General features: G+C 38.7%; 1 protein-coding gene across 2 annotated transcripts in view; it reads right to left on the reverse strand.

Moving 5' to 3' along the window:
* LOC120535660 (C-type lectin domain family 5 member A-like) overlaps window positions 1–18,481 on the reverse strand; it is a 62,756-nt gene that overhangs the window by 38,410 nt on the left and 5,865 nt on the right. For both annotated transcript variants that reach the window (XM_039763621.1, XM_039763620.1), the window contains exon 2: window positions 13,087–13,179. In XM_039763621.1, coding sequence (XP_039619555.1) covers window positions 13,087–13,179 — 93 coding nt within the window. The remainder of the gene's footprint in view (window positions 1–13,086; window positions 13,180–18,481) is intronic.

The raw sequence follows: 18,481 nt of genomic DNA on the forward strand, positions 1-18,481 counted from the left end.
AAAAAAAAGCATACCAATCTTTTGTTTTTACAGGTACATATATATACATATATATTTATATACCAGAAAGACTTCCCAAGGGTCTTTTGTAGGAAATATGTACACATAGTTGATTTTCTCTATGATTTGTATTTTTATAATTAATGAGCACTTCATATTAGTATTTTTAAAGCTCACTCTGTAAAATGAAACTATGATTATACAATTCAATGTTTATTATACTGTATTTATACATTATTATATCTGTCTTTACACGTGTTGCACAAATATTTAGTAAATGTAATAAACTTAACCAAGAATGTTTAAAAAAATCATTCAGAACATGTGTAGGTGAACGTAAATATATCTGCACAAACCGACACTAGTGAGTAACATTTTTAGACAGTTCAAAAAGCAACGCAAATCGCGAAGCGTCTCTGTGTGCCGACTCGAAGAAGCTTTTGCAGAATACATTAACTGACAAGAGGTTGGCCCGCCCTCTCCGAGTTTTGCTAGTCGTGATTCGTCAATTCTTGGTAGCAGAGCGAGCCGTCATTGGCCAATTCTTGGTAGCCGAAACGGGGCGCGATTGGTCAATTCTTGGTAGCCGATACGGGCCGCGATTGGCCCGTGCTTTCAATTCTTGGTAGAATCTTGGTAGCGGAGAACGATCCGATTGGTTCTCGCTACCAAGAATTACCTCGACTCACGGCTGCTGGGAGGCGCCGTAGCGCAATTGAATCAGCTCCCGACTGCGAGTCAGAAGACCGTGAGTTCGATCCTGCACCACTTTGTTTTGAGAAGTAAACTGCTCTTATTCTTACTATTTTAGAATAAAAACATGCATTTGATTTCAGTGTGTAACAGTGTAATTTAGGATACTTGTAAAGGTTAGTTTTTTTTTTATTCACTTTTCATTCTCTCAGTCGTGTTCAGGATCCTTCCCTACCCCCCATCTGAGAATGCTGTTTTCACATAAAGATGCGCTGTAGCTCTGCAGTGTACTTGTGACTGCATTCTCGTACCAATGCTTGCGAACTGAAGTGCCTGCATGCAGTTTTCGTGGCATTACACGTCTATTTTTTTGAGCATGCCCATGTCGCTCAAACACAGGAACATATGTTGGTGTACAAGAATAAAAAACAAGTGCACTTTTATTCTAGACTATAAGTGAAGAAAAAATAAAGCAAGTTACAGTAGGCGGTTGATACGACAGCTTGCGTGATGCAATGCTAAGAATTGCTGATTTCCGATCCGTGCTGTATAAAATCATCACATTCAAATATTAACAATTCCCACACACCCTTCCTACATTCACGACATGTGTACTTGTTGCAGTGTACACATCTCTGTGCTATGGTTCCTATTACACTGAATGAGCACCTGACATTGTACTTTCTTCCCTGTTTAAATCACATTCGAGTATAGCACGTCTCCAAATAAATCACATTCGAGTATAGCGCGTCTCCAAATAAATCACATTCGAGCTATAGCGCGTCTCCAAATAAATCACATTTGAGTTATAGCGCGTCTTTATGTGAAAACAGCATTGTCAGAGGGGAGGGGGTTCGTGAACGCGACTGAGAGAATGGAACTGAATTTAAAAAAAGCTAACCGTTACAATTATCATGCATTTACACTGGCTCTTACAGACTGACTGAAATAAAATGTATGTTTTTATTCTAAAATAGTTAAGTACATGCAATATTAGCGTCAGATCGGGTTTGAATACACGCTGTTACAGAAGGAGTCAGCTTATTCAGTGCAGCACTTTCAACGCACAGTACATGCAATATGTAGGCGCATATTCAAACCGTTTTCAAATATTGCATTAGTGCGATGATGTTTTTACATATATTATCGCTTTCATTCATCTTGCGGTTTGTAATCAGTGACTGCGTGTTTTTTCCCCGATCTTGCCAGTTCGCACATGTTGCTGTATGGTGCTGTTTCTTTTGTACTCCAGGACATGCAGGGGACAGAATAGTACAGAGCAGTGAGTTTAGCGCTATATGCAATCAGGCAGAAAGACAGACAGGCAGAGAAGGCACTAGATATATAAATAAACAGGGAAGGCACTGTATAATAGATATATAAAAAACAGCTAAGGGGATAGATATATAGATAGGTAGGTAGGAAGGAAAGGCACTATATGATAGGCAGACAGGGAAGCTCCTATATAATAATATAATATTATAATTATAATAAAATATAATGTTAAAATCACGTGATTGCAACTCAGCGCAGCTAAATTGCTGGCGTGTGTTAACGTGTTCTTGAGAACAAAGCGCCATCTAGTGGTGGAACCAGGTAAATGAATAAATAGGGCATGAATGGGCGTGTTTACTGTGAAATCTTGACACGCCTTCTATCAGTAGAGGAGGGGGATCACGGCGTGCATAGGGCAGCCGTACGCCATTCGCACGCCATTCACACGGCCGCGGCTATTTGACGTGGCTCCATCTGTATACACATATATACATATATATACACACACACACACATATACATATATACATATATATACACACACACATATATATATATATATAATATATTTCATTAAGATTCAACCAACTTAATCTAAGTGTAATACAGTCAGAAGCCAAGGACCACAGTGATCCAGGACTGAGGCACATTCAAATACACACGCACACTCAAGCCGATTTACTTTAAAGCTAACATATTTCACATAAGAGAAATGAATTAAGAGTGTATAATTTGTGTCTTACAGTTTTTTAAAAAAAAAAAAAAAAAAAAACCAATATGGAAAGAAATCAGAGTAGCCAAAGAAAAACCACATGGACAATGGCGGGTGGAGTTTAATATAAAAAAAAATAAACCAGTTGTGTTGCCTCAAGTGGTACACCATTTTATTCCAACACGTATTATACATGGATATTTCCAACACTAAAAACGTTTATTTTGTTATTTTCATTGTACTCTTTCCATACTTTACCTAAAAATGTATTATTTGTACCCGGTTTGATTTCATTCAGGCTCATGTGACACTGTAATTTGTCATTTTTTAAAATCATCTCTCAGAAGACAGATCAACATTGCCAAGTGTAAATATATTTATCAAGCATTTAACAGTAGTGATTAAACAGAAGTATGTTTAACTTGTTTTTAATTTGTATTACTTAACTGTTAGTCCATCTTTCTAATGCTTTATATAATTTAAATGTTTCTAGATCAGATTTATTTCAGTGCAGATGGTCCATTTTCTCACTGCTTATGTCTGTTTTATCCAGAATCTCCAGTTTATTTCTGCCTGCTGGTTGCGTTTGTGTTTTGCAACACCAGGTTTCTCTCCACCAACAGCAGGATAAGCAGCAGAAGGTATTTGTCTTACCTATTACTTTTGTGATTTAGAAAAATTACATTCTGAAGAAATATGGTGCAGGACATATTTTCACAAAGACAGGCAATATATTCAGGTTCCAGGCATTGCAATGTACTAATATAGGCATTAATGAAGTGTCATAATCATTATCTATAAAATATGAAGGATTAGCAGAGGTGGGTTGAGTAGCCAAAAATTGTACTCAAGTAAGAGTAGTGTTACTTCAAAATATTACTTAAGTAGAAGTAAAAAGTAGTCATCCAAAAAATTACTCAAGAAAGAGTAAAGTACTTGGTGAAAAGACTACTCAAGTACCGAGTAACTGAACATAAATGATTTATCTTTTAAAAATGTAATAAGACAGACAAAAAAATAAAATAATGTGCAAATTCTGCCATTTCCAAATAATAAAATTAAAAATGAGTAGAAATAAACATCTTTACAAAATAAAGATGCACAAATAACAAAGTTCTAAATCTCAGTTTTTCACAACAAAGCTTTTGAAGCTAGTACCTACAGTAGGCAACATGTATGTTTGAACAGTGCAAACTGCTTACAGTGATAAGATATACTATACATCCATCCATCCATTTTCAAACCCGCTGAATCCGAATACAGGGTCACGGGGGTCTGCTGGAGCCAATCCCAGCCAACACAGGGCACAAGGCAGGAACCAGTCCTGGGCAGGGTGCCAACCCACCGCAGGACACACACACACACCAAGAACACACTAGGGCCAATTTAGAAGCGCCAATCCACCTAACCCGCATGTCTTTGGATTGTGGGAGTAAACCGGAGCGCCCGGAGGAAACCCACGCAGACACGGGGAGAACATGCAAACTCCACGCAGGGAGGACCCGGGAAGCAAACCCGGGTCTCCTAACTGCGAGGCAGCAGCGCTACCACGCCGCCCATATACTATACACTGACAGTATAATACTGGATATTCACTTGCCCTACAAATAGCACAGCTGATAGAAAATAACATAAGAAGGCAGCTTGTGCATGTACAACAAGTCTCACTTTACCTTGACTGGCCAGTTGCGGATAGTTGACACAGATTGCTCAGCCAATCAGAGCGCAGCAGGCCTGCTGTGCCTCACAGACCCGAGTTTGATGCCCTGCTGGGGAGGAAGGGATTCGTTTTTCTTTAACCTCAAAACGGACATAAAATTTATAAACTGGCATGCGCTGTTAATGAGATTATATTTTCATCTGGGATGCTCCTTTTAAAATATTTTTAACAATTGAGACTGCAATTAAACATGAACAAGTGTCCTTATAACTTTTTAAGATCCATAACACTGAAACAGAGCACTGCGTAAGAGAGAGAGAGAGAGAGAGAGAGAGAGAGAGAGAGAGAGAGAGAGAGAGAGAGAGAAGTCACTAGTCATAAACAGGGAAGGCACTGCATAATAGATATATAAAAACTACTAAGGGGATAGGGATAGAGATATATTATATATACACACACAGACAGACAGAGAGAGAGGCACTATATGATAGGCAAACAGGGAAGCTGCTATATATAATTCTTTTCGCATTTGAAATGGGAATTACATATGACAATGCAAAACGGAAATTACGTATGACCACAGAACATATTATAATACAGGAACTAATCACTTAGTTTGTGGACGCCATTTTTATAACATCTTTACGAATTGTTATTTCGGAGAGAGTTATTTCACCGATATTGAAAAGTAGTAAAATACAAACACGCCAATCTATCCCATAGAAGTGTGCCCCGCGTCGCCCTCTCCCAGCCCTCCTCTCTGGACTCCAGCACTGAGTTTTATTTATTCGTTCACATCACTGTCGCGGAAACAGCCACATTGTAACATTTTTTAATTGCCAGTGCTTGATAGAAAAGAGGAAAACATCTTTGCATCTTTCTACTTTTTAACTGCACAGAGCTGTAAACAATGTGAAGATGACACCGCCTTCAGCGGCGAGGGGTCGTGAGAACAAAGAGAACGCTGGGAAGCCACAGAATGTTGGGCTGATCTGCCTAGGTCGAGAGTTTTGCCGTTTCGGGCAGCATCCTCTATTCTCGCACTGTTTGTGACACCGAGTGCTCCATCAGCTCCTGGGAGAGTTGAAATCTTTGCAAATGAGTGTAACTGGCACCATCGAAGCAAGACTTTGTAAATTGCGCTGCATGACTACTTACTGTCCCTTAAGGCGAGTTTGGGTCACTAAAACCCTGCAACATTCAAGGTTGCTTTTGTGATGAATTCTTTTAAGAACATGGAGGGTTTACATCTAAGAAGATGTACCAACCTCTTCATGTAAAGTATTGGACATGGGAATTGTTTGGACCTACTGCTTGTTAAGCACAGAAAGGGAGTGTCCACATTTTTCAGAATAATTTTTCTCTTAAAATCACAGGCACGTAGTGCAACGTTGTCAGGCAGAAATTTGGAGGATCACATAGAAAATGTTATTTCTATACCACAGCAGTCGTGTAGCGCCTTTCACAAGGGATCTGCTACTGAGAGATGATCCAAATACATTTAAGCTGCTGTTAGTACTACTTACCTGTTGTGTTAGCGCCTTTAAAATGTACTTTACCCGAAAACACTCCAGTACTGCTCAATGCATCTTTACTTCGTAAATGTTAATGTTTTACTGTTTAATAATTTATATACTACATTTTATTTTTTCCCCTTGCACTCAGCGAGTCAAGCCACTGGGTAATCAGCTAATATAATAATAAAATTATTGTTACTACTATATAGATAGCAAGGGAGTTCACTGTATAAAACATAGACAGAGAAAGCACTACTAAATGAAAAATTATACAGCCTTTTTATCAATCAACGGATACTTTAGGAAGGCAAGCAGATAGTGAGAGTACATGTAGATGTGAAAATCACTAGACAGACAGATATGGAAGGCACTGTATAACAGATACAGTAAATATACAGGCAGAGAATCCACTAGATAGTCAGACATGAAAGGCATTATACAAGACAGATAGACATGAAATTCACTGTATAATAGGCAGACAGCGAAGGCACTATATACGAAAATAGACACAATGCACTAGACAGATCTCAGCATTAGCAATACACACACACACACACATATATATACATATACATATCTGAGATATGTTAAAATGATTCCGTCTATTTATTATTCAACACATGCTTCCGGAAAGCAAGAAGGCCATTAGGGTACATATAGGTCTGAAAGGCACTGGATAGACAGATGAATAGGCAAGTCACTGTATAACAGATGTGGAGTGCTCTTTTTAAAAGTATTAAGCATTAAGACTGCAATTAACATAAATAAGTGTCCTTTTAACTGTTCTTATTTTTAAGTTCTGTAAGACATACACTGTCAGATCACAGAATAATGCACAGACAGAGAAGTTACTAGATACATAAACTGGGAAGGCACTGTATAATAGAAGATATAAAGCTGTCAGGAGAAAAAAAAAAAAAATAGTGCCTTTCACATCTGCCTATAGGATAGGTGCTGCAGAAAGGCAAGCAAACAGTGAGTATATTCACATGTGAAAGGCACTAGATAAACAGATATATAGGGAAGGCACTTATATAAATAGGCAGACAGAGAAGGCACTAGACAGATACATAACAGTATTAATCTATAAAATGAAACTACTATATAGCTATGTACTGTATATGTATTTTACAACTTGGAAAACTGTCAAAAAGAAATACATTAAATCATATATCAAGGCAAGCGGGCAGTGTGAGTGAACATAGATGTGAAAGACGCTAGATAGATTGTATACAACAGGCAAAAATAGCGACCACTTGATAACAGTATTAGCTGTAATCAATGAAAGCATGAATTAGCCAACAGAAATAACCGCGATGGACGTTTTAAACTTAAGTTTACTTAAGAAAAAAAATAAACGCTCCAGCACGTCTATGAAAGCTGGTAGGCAGGCAGAGCCCCCAATAATATCCAGTTGCAGAGCCACAGCACCATACGTCACTGCAGTTGTAGACCCGCAGTTACAGACCCGGAAGTGGAATCACCTTCGTGTCAGGACAGACTTCGTAAAATTACTTTTGGCAGGTTTTGGCAAAGCCCGGAAAGTAACGCTGGGTCAAGAACCCGTTCAAAAATTAAGCAATAAAAAAGGGGAAGAAAAAAAAAAAAAATAGTACATCAAACCAAATAATACGCATCATTGTGAAGTTAAGAGGGTTTCTGCCATCACGTCGTGTCATACATCAAACTAAACAATACGGATCGTTTCCGTGAAACACGATTAACATTTACGTTGTGTTCGGGTCCGTGGGTACCATTTAACAAGTCGACAAAATTAATATCATCAAGATCTGTGTTAATTGAAAATAGTTTTTCGTTTACATTCATGAAACGAAATATACAATACAATTACAATGTTTACACCACGTTAGAGTTTAGAAAAACGTTAATAATAAAAGTTATTACTTTTTTAAAAATGTACAGTGCAATATTGTTCAAAACCAATTTAGAACAAACATTTATCCCAACTTAATATTTTTAAACATGTATGTGAAGAAAACAGCTATACATATTCTACACTGAATTATGCTGTATATTAATTGCCTTATATAGAACTGCTCTTAGTTTTTGTCACTTACTATTATAAACGATGGGCCATCAAAAGAAAAAATAATAATAATACTAATAAAAACACTATTTATATAGCACCCTTCGTATGCCCAACATTCACAAAGAACAACAGGGCCTATATAACATTGGCTACAAATAATATCTTCACTAAGTAAAGATAAATAAAGGATATACAAAACATTCAAATTGAATAAAAGACAATTCAGACTAAAATACAACATATAATACTACAAAAAACTCTTGAACAAATAACATAGATTGTGATAAAAATTCAAACCCTGAGTACCTGGACAGATAGAGGCGGTAAACTGAATGAAGGGGCAGAATGTCGGGTCTGTTTTATGTCTTCCTAAAGTAATGAGTTAAAAACAAATGAATGGAGTCAGCTGATCTCATTAATTTCGGGAGGTCATTCCACAGTCAGGGCAGTGGCGTAGCTCGAGTTCGCGCCGCTCGGGGTGGGGCTTCAATTTGCTGCCCTCCAACATATCTGAATATGTTAAACTATTTAAATAGAAAATTAAAATGACGTATAGAGAAAAATTAAGATGCATGTTGCATAGATTTATTCATATATAAAGAAACAGCAATATGTTTATATACATTTATAAGCATCAACTAGACAAGAATATAGTATAGACGCACTGATAAGCCGGTGTTCTAATTATTAGTTTAATATAATTACGCAAAGTAGGGTACAAGTGATAGGTGGGGATGTTTTCTGCGCAGAGCAAGAACGCATTCGGATTAATAACGAAATTATAAATTGTAAATTAGTTATTTTTCTTCCTAGAAATTATCGGTGTAATGTTTATGTTTATTTTTGTCATTGCCTCATACATTTAAACTGGTGTGCCTGGTGCAGAAGGACAGTCTGAACATTATTTTTCAAGCATTTGTGGTTAAAAACTCTGAGAATTTGACTTTTTTCATGCATGAGTGAATAAAAAAAGGAGGAATCAAAGTGACACCAAGAAGATCTGATGAGATCATCACCAAGAATGATTGAAGAGGAGCTTGTTTTCGTAAGTTGCACTTTAGTGCCACTTTGGAGGAGTTCAGTTATGTTGCAATTTAATTTTAAAAGGTTTTGCTCTGTTCAGGTTTTAATTTTAATTTAATTTCACTGAGGCAAGTTGTGAGCTGAGAAAGCTGTGATGAAGTGTCACTTTTAACACTGAAGTAGATCTAAGCATCATCTGCATAAAAATGATAAGCCAGTCCAAAACTATGAATGACTTGCTCAAGGGGAAGCATAGAGATATGGAAGAGAGAAGGATGTAATTTCATTAACAAAGGAAAGTCAGATGGCGGAATTCCTGTGAGAAATTAAGGCATGAGGGTTGCCCTGGACATGACATAAGCTGCATGTCCACAACGCCATATACAATAACTTTTACTTTTACACAAACTGGGACAGCAGCTCCTCAAGAGGAAGGTATCAATGCTTAGCACAATAAGGAAAAATAAGCCAGAGCTCCCATCTTAACTTCTGGTGACACAGAATAGGCCAGTGAAGACATTAAAGTTTGTTTAAACAAATGACACATCCTTGGTGCACAATGTGACCTACACAGGACTTGGAGATTCCATGGCCAGAAATGATAATAGACTATAATGCTACAAAAAGAGGAGTGGAGAATTTAGACAAAACATTATGCTGGATGCTGGCCACAGGCAATTTTTTCAACATGTTGAACATCTCAGAAAAATACTTTTGTCATCTAGACAACCTTGAACTGAGACTGGAACAGATAAAAGGAGATAGAGCCTTCTTGAGGAGCAGGGTAAACCATTGGTGACACCTCACATGCTACTGGGACGACAAATGCCAAAGACCCCAGCATGCACAGCCATTGTGTCGATTCAACAGTCCAATCCACAGAGGAACCAATGACAGCACCTGTAGTATGTATGAATAGTGAGTGTGTTTGTGTATCTCACTGTGTTATTTTAGCCTACTGAACTGTACAGTTATTACAGTATTGTGTAGAAAATGAAAATAGGGTAAAGAGTAAACTGGTTATTTACATTGCTTGTTAAAATAAAGTGATCATCTGATTTAAAAAAAAGTCCCTCAATAGTACATACGTAGCAAAAATGTAATCATAAGTTGAGATTCACCACAATTATCTTTCAAGCTTCTCAAAGAGAAATTAAAATATGATGTTTGTAAACTACTGCATTTTTGAAGGACTGAAGTGTGAAGGCTTTCTAAAACTATCATTGACTATATTTCAGTAATTTATGTAGTGACTTATAAAACCACAATATTACATTAAAATATACTGCTCAAAAAAATGAAAGGAACACTTTTTAATCTGAGTACAGCATCAAGTCAATGAAACTTGTAGGCTATTGGTCTGGTCAGTGAAGGAGCAGAGGGGCTTGTTAATCAGTTTCAGCTGCTTTGGTGCACTAGAGGGGCAACAACGAGATGACCCACAAAACAGGAATGAATTGTTTAACAGCTGGAGGGAGGCCACTGATATTTTTCCCTCCTCATCTGTTTTGTCACTAGTTTTGCATTTGGCTACGGTCAGTGTCGCTACTGGTAGTATGAGGCCATGCCTGGACCCTGCAGAGGTGGCACAGGTAGTCCAACTTCTCCAGGATGGCACATCAATATGTGTCATTGCCAGAAGGTTTGCTGTGTCTCCCAGCACAGTCTCAAGGGCAAGGAGGAGATTCCAGGAGACAGGCAGGCAGTAACTCTAGGAGAGCTGGACAGGGCCCCGTGTAGAAGGTCCTTAACCCATCAGCAGGACCAGAGGAACAGGATGAGCACTGCCAGAGCCTACACAATTACCTCCAGCAGACAGGCCACTGGTGTGAATGTCTCTGGCCTCTGACAAAAAGAAACAGACTTCATTAGGGTGGCCTGAGGGCTCAGCGTTCTCTAGTGGGCCCCGTGAAGCTTGATTGGCATTTGCCATAGAATACCAGAATTGGCAGGTCCACCACTGTCACCCTGTCCCTTTCACAGATGAGAGCAGGTTCACCCTGAGTACATGTGGCAGACGTGAAAGGGTCTGGAGAAGCCATGGAAAACGTTATGCTGGATGTAACATTAGTCAGAATAAGCGGTTTGGTGGTGGGTCAGTGATGGTCTGGGGAGGCATATGCATGGAGGGACGCATAGACCTTTACAGGCTAGACAACGGTGGGCAACTTGACTGCCATTAGGTACTGGGATGAAATCCTTAGACCCATTGTCAGACACTATGTATTTTATGTCATGTCCAGGGCAACCCTCATACCTTAATTTATAATATAATAATATAATCGTATATCACAGCTCCAGCTGATGCAAAACTCAACTGCAACAGTCCTGACATGAACCACCAACAGCGAGCACATCACAGTCATCCTGCTGCATCTTCACTGCTCCCTGTGTCTTACAGGATTGAATATCAAATTCTGTTATTAACCTGCCCACTAAGGTCCTCTCATTCTGTGCCCCTCACTAACCTGCACTCTGTGGGTGACAGCAGGGCCTTCAGCTGTATATAGCACCCTGACTGTGGAATGACCTGCCAAAATTAATGAGATCAGCAGACTCACTTCAATTGTTTTAAACTCATTAGTTTAGGAAGACATTAAACAGACCTGACATTCTGCCCCTTCATTCAGTTTACCGCCTCTATCTGTCCAGGTACTCAGGGTTTGAATTTTTATCACAATCTATGTTATTTGTTCAAGAGCTTTTTGTAGTATTATATGTTGTATTTTAGTCTGGATTATTGTCTTTTATTCTATTTGAATGTTTTGTATATCCTGTATTTATCTTTATTTAGTGAAGATATTATTTGTAGCCAATGTTATATAGGTCCTGTTGTTCTTTCTGAATTTTGGGCATACGAAGGGTGCTATATAAATAAATTGTGTTCTTATTAATATTTTTATTTTTTTATTTTGATGGCCCATCGTATAATAATAAGTGACAAAAACTTAAACAGTTCTATATAAGGCAATTAATATATAGCATAACTCAGTGTAGAATATGTATTGCCGTTTTCTTCACATACATGTTTAAAAATATTAGATTGGCTTAAATGTTTATTCTAAATTGGTTTAGAACAATATTGCACTGTATATTTTAAAAAATTAACAACTTTTGTAATTAACGTTTTACTAAACTCTAACGTGGTCCAAACATTGTAATTATATTGTATATTTTGTTTTATGAATGTAAACGAAAAACTATTTTCAATTAACACAGGTCTTGATGATTTTAATTTTGCCAACGTTAAATCGTTCCCACAGACCCTAACAAAATGTAAATGTTAATAGTGTATTTCACAGAAACGATCCGTATTGTTTAGTTTGATGTATGACATGACTTGATGGCAGAAACCCCCTGAACTTCCCAATGATGCGTATTATTTGGTTTGATGTGCTGTTCTTATTTTTATCGCTTAATTTCTGAACGGGTCTTTCACCCGACGTTACTTTCTGGGCTTTGCCGAGACCTGTCGAAACCTTTCAAAAGTAATTTTACGAAGTCAGTACTGAAACGGCGAAGACATCACCTCCGGGTATGTAACTGCGGGTCTTCAGCTGCGGTGACATATGGTGCTGTGGCTCTGTAAGTGGATGCTACCTGGCAGGGCAGAGAAAAGCGCAGAACAGCGCAGAAGTGGCAGAAAATAGACCGCATCGGTAGTGGTTTAGTACTACCATAGAGAAAAAATGGGAACGATTCGAGTGTTGCCCAATGTTGTGGAGTAAGAGTAGCGTTTCTTCTTCACAAATGTACTCACGTAAAAGTAAAAATTATGGTGCAGTAAAACTACTATTAGAAGTACATTTTTTTTTAAAAGTTACTCAAGTAAATGTAACGGAGTAAATGTAACGGAGTAAATGTAACTCGTTACTACCCACCTCTGAGGATTAGTAACAACATTGAAGTCACCATGCTAATCTATCTATAATGTACTCATCTACAATACTATACAGTATGTTAGCCTTACTGTTTAAATGAGGATACCAAGTATCAAGGCACCACCAGGCTAACTTGGAAATGATGTTTTGTTAACTTAGCTTACGAAATTGTCTTGTAATTGCGACAAAATTAATGAAAGAAATAAAGACCTTGCTTTACATTAAATTCTTTATGTTAACTTTGTGTTTTCAAAAATGTACAAATTTTTGCTTACATATCAGGGACACACCAGTTATTGCTGCCTTCGCAGTCACCCAGAAAATTATCCAGATAAATAGCAGGATCCATGAATTATATTTTAAGCTCCCTAAAACAAAAAAGAAACAACATTATATAATGCATAATACATATATAAAATTTTATCAAGTCACCTCTTTATCTTAGTTTGCTTAAGGTGAAAACATGTATCTACTTTAAACACATGGAAAAAGTTGATCCACTATGGCAACCCCTAATGGGAGCAGCCAAAAGTAGAAGAAGAAATGCATTTTGGCAGCTATTATGTCTCTTAACAGCTTTGCACATCTGGACACTGCAGTTTTTCCCCATTCTTGTTTGCAAAACTGCTCAAGCTCTGTCACGTTGCATGGGGATTGTGAGTGAACAATCATTTTCAAGTCCAGCCACAAATTATTAGTTGGACTGAGATCTGGACTCTAATATGAACATTGTTTTTTTAAGGCTTCCTGGCAACTTTGGCTTTATGCTTGGGGTGTTGTCATGCTGGAAAACAAATCTTCTCCCAAGCTGCAAGTTTCCAGAAGACTGCATCAGGTTTTCCCTGTATTTTGCTACATTCCTTTGACCCACTGCCTTCACAAGAGTTCAACGGCATATTTTGGTCTCATTAGATCATAAAACTTTCTTCCATCTGACATAAGGGTGTCCCATGTTACCTTCTGGCAAACCCTAGCTGAGTTTTTTAACAGTGGCTTTCTCTTTGCTGCTCTCCCATAAACCTGTGACTGGAGAAGCACCTGGGCACCAGTTGTTGTATACACAATCTCTTTAATATCATTCAATGCAACATGTAACTCCTTCCTAGTAGCCTCACTCACCAGTCCTGCACTGTTGTGTTAATTTACATAAGTTAGTATATGCCTTTAAGAATAGGATAATTTCAAATTAACATTGAGTAACTGGAAGATTTAATCAAATAAGAAGCTGGCCTGTGTAAGATGTGTTAATAAGTAACAAGCTATTACAGCAAAAATGGCCATGCAAGTAAGTAGGTAAACTCAGCCTTGTAAATTCACTTAGATGCTGCTCAGAAAAAAATACTGTTATTATTAAAACCTAGCAAACTAAGTACTTTCAAACATCTCACAAGTCTGTTACAGTCAATTCAATGAAGCTCACTATTAAATCCATGACAAGCAGTATTTCTAATGTGTGATGACTGCGAAAGTGTGAAAAATGAGTATAAAGTGTATGTGTTTCAGTAGATAGATGGATAGATGGATAAATAGATAGAGAGATAAAACTTTATTTGTCCATAGGGGTAAAGTTGGCTTTTACAGAAGCTCTTTAAATAAATACATGCATAAATAGTAAAGACGTTCTGAAAAAAAGACGAATAACAGTATTAATTACAGAGCTTCTGTATATGATATATTTGGAGAGGTTTGGGGGTAAGTGAATGTGTGGTGCGGGGGACAGGGGGTAATGAGGTGGGGTTAGGAGGGTGTTAGTCCTAAAGTTTTATTTATTATGAGGATGTTCTTCTTCTCCTTAAGTTTGCATATGCTGGGTTCATGTCCAAATGTCTGTTAATGGCATTTTCATTTGATATTCAAGATTCAGCCAGCTCTCTGGCACTTTTAGTACTGGCCTTAAATCTTACTTGTACACTGTCCCAGTTAAATGTATGTCCGGTTGAATTTGTGTGCATGTAAATCAGTGATCGTGAGTCCTTCCTTCTGACAGCGTTTTGTGCTCCTGTATACGTGTTGTGATTCTTTTTGACATTTGTCCTATGTACACCACTGAGCAAGAACTGCATGGAATGCTATAAACTGTGTTTCGTGTCTCTGCTGCTGATTTCTTGTTTTTGGCATTAAAAAGGACAGTGCGTAGATTGTTCATAGATTGTTGTGCTATTCTGATGCCTGATTTTGACAGGATACATGCTGCTCCTTCTGACACTCCATGATGATAAGGTAGTGTGTGCCAGGTGGGATGGGGGGGTCAGACTGGAGTAGACTGTTTGCTGGGTTCTCTGGCGTCTCCTGTGTAAGCATTGTTTAATGAATGTCTTTGGGTAGACGTTGGAAGTGAAAAGATGGAAAAGATAGTGCCTTTCATTCTATTTTGTCTCCTTCCTATTACAATGGGTGTGAATTCTTCTAAATAGGGTCTTAATACAGCTCCGTTCATGAGATGCTGGGTGATTGCTGGCGAAATGTAATATCTCCTCTGAATAGTATTCCTTACTGTAGGCACTTGTAATCAGGGTGGAATCATTACTTCTTTCAATGGAGATGTCCAGGAAATTGATGCGTCGCTTTGTTTCTTTTTCTATGGTGAATTGGATTGCAGAGAATATTGTGTTGATGTGGTTGTAGAAATTGTTCAGCTTTTAATTTTTTAAAATGACGAATGTTAATATGGTCGAATTGCTGCATTACCAGTTCCGCCAAAAGTCCTGATAACAGCGATCCCAATGGCATGTCTTCTTTTTGAATGTAGTATTTTCCGTTGAAATGAAAGTGAGTTTTCTGACAAAGTGATTGCAAAAAAGGCTTGTGTGCCTTTAAGGCACTAAAGCATGGTCACGTGAAAACCATGGAGTGTGCAGTGAGCATGTGCGTTTGTGAGATGTACCTCATGAAAGCTAGAACTACTGGAGCCACTAGAGAAAGTTTAAGTTTGTGTGTTGTTGACCAAATAACACACATACACCTACTCACCTACCTGTACATTTGTTCTAAATCATGTGAATTTTTGGCATTTCAACATTAAAGCAGTGTTCCTGAAATGGTTGGATTAGTTCCTGTATTCTAACCAACACACCTCAGCGACTACAGCGTATTGCAAGTCTGCCTTCTCAAATTACTTCACAATAGTTTTGGTCCTTCGAGCCAGAATGCAGTGGTCACTGTGGAACATGTATCCTTACTCCAACCAGCAAGCTGGAACAACCTATCCAAGAAGACAGTTGTGCCCTCAGAGGATTATGATTTAAGCTATGCAGGCTATAGGGTTCTAGAAGTATCATCTTCACTCCGGCCAGGAGTACTGCACACAATTTACCAAGAAGAGGATTATGATGCCAGCAGAATGTTGTTACCTCAAACTCTGCAAGCTCAAGCAACACCAAATCGTAGAGAACTAGAGATAGCTTCACCAGGAGCACAGAATAATTCTCATAGAAAGTTACAGGTTAAGAGAGACTATGAACACTCACAAAGACTACTAGCCCTTCTAATATTAGTCCTGACTCATTAAGAAAGGCTGGACCAGTTCCTGCACCATGGACTGTCTATTGAACACCAGTGCCATCTCTTAGGACTTCAAATGCCCCTTGCAACTACAACTATAACGAGGACCTGCCAATTAAGCAGAAACAGTGGTAAGAAGATAATGTAAGTAATAGCAGTTTTAATGCACTTTATTCACCTGTCCATGTGTAGGAGGATCCTCAGCCTAGCCAGGAGTCTGATGCGATGCTTGACCCAATGGAAGAGATGGTGGCACGGATGCATGAAATGAAAGCCCAAAGTAGACAAGCCAGAATTCCGCCCTACTCTTCTCCACCTAGACCAGATTCCCTTTCCCATTTGAATCGTGATGCACTTCCTCAAAGGACACCAACCAGGCAACAACCTACCTTTACTTCAGTAAAGTGTGGATCCTAACACACCTGTTCCTACTCATCTTCCTCGCCTTCCTCACTTGCCTCGCCAGCCTCCTCCGCAGCCACTTCAACATTATATCCTGCAACCTCCTAGATCCACAGAATGTGATCAGTACACTCTTGATCATCCCCAATGGGAGTACTTTCTACAGGCACAAGAGACCTTCTATAGGGGCCCAAGCCTTCAATCACAGACTTCATCCATAAAGATCCCGGTGAGTTTTCACGGCTCAAGATAGCTCTAACCATCCTTCTCGCTGCAAGCAGTACAGAGCTATTCAAGTACCAGATTTTGGTTGAGCACCTGAAGCTAGAGGAAGCCTGTTTAATAGCTGCTGATGCTTACCTGAACTCTCCTTATGGTATACTGATACCATGGCAGCGCTTACTGAGAAATATGGACAACTTCATCAATTGTCTTTAAAGAAAATTTTGTAGTGGTGATACTTTTGAGAAGTTTCCTTTAAATGTGCAAGCATTAGTAAGTATGCTGGGAACCATAGGGCCTGAGGGTGACATTGAACTCCGATGTGGATCTCATGTAGCTCATCTGTTGACAAAGCTTCCACCAGCCCTTCGGGTGAACTTCCGCAGACACATGCTGCATAGACCAGGAGCAACCTATATTTAACTTGATCTCTCAACTTCATTAAAATTTGAAGTGTGGTGTCACAATTCAGGAGGACAGCCCAGACAAGTGGAGAATCACAGAGAACTTAAACGTGGACCAAAACCAACTACGGTCTTACTTGGAGCAAACCAAAGCTCTGCGACTGAAACTTCCAACTCTTCTATAGATGAGCCATCAGAGAAGAAGAAAGAAAAGCCTAAACCTTACTGCCCATATTGTGAAAATACAGAGCATTTCCTTAGTCAATGTTCTACATTCCAGCAGTTCACTAAAGAGCAAGTTATAGACTGGATCAAAACCAAGAAACGGTGCTGGAGGTGTGGACGTTCACATCAAGCAGCTCAGTGTAATCTCAAAAAACCCTGCAATATATGTAAAGAGAAACATCTTAAAGTCTTGCATGAAGTTAACACTCTCCCACCAAAACAGGATACCTGTGTGCTGAGTTCATCTACTGAGACGCTTTATGGTGACAGACCCAGTGATGGCAGTTATTTGTTGCTTAAGGTAGTTAAGGTAATGCTTTATAATGGCAACAGAGCCTTGGAATATTAGACGATGGCACCAAATGAACTCTTTTGCTTTCAGCAGCAGCCAAAGAGCTTGGCTTAGAGGGAGAATCTGAAAAGATGATGTTAAGGACAGTTAGACATGACATTGAGACATTGGAGGGAGCATCAGTTTCATTTATGCTAACTCCTGCAACACAGCCACAAAGGAAATTTAAGATCCAGCATGCCTTTACTGCAACACGGCTAGCATTGGGTGAACATTCCTACCCGATGACTACTCTTCAGGAGAAGTATCAACACCTTAAAGGCTTGAATATTCCTCATTTTGAAAATGCCCATCCCCTTCTACTCATTGGAGCTGACCATCCCCACTTACTCAACCCAATCAAGCCTGTACACCATGGACCACCAGGAGGGCCAGCAGCAATCAAGACTTCTTTGGGATGGACATTGCTAGGGCTTGTAAGGGGACTTAAACATCAGATGTCTTCCACTCAGTGCTTGTTTTTCTCCTTCCAGTCCCCAGATACTGAACTGTTTAAAAATGTGGAAATACTTTGATAACTAGATTGTATGCCCTACAGGAATGTTGAATCAGTCACTCAATCCA

The sequence above is a fragment of the Polypterus senegalus genome, chromosome 9, assembly GCF_016835505.1.
Source record: "Polypterus senegalus isolate Bchr_013 chromosome 9, ASM1683550v1, whole genome shotgun sequence".
Taxonomy (NCBI): domain Eukaryota; kingdom Metazoa; phylum Chordata; class Cladistia; order Polypteriformes; family Polypteridae; genus Polypterus; species Polypterus senegalus.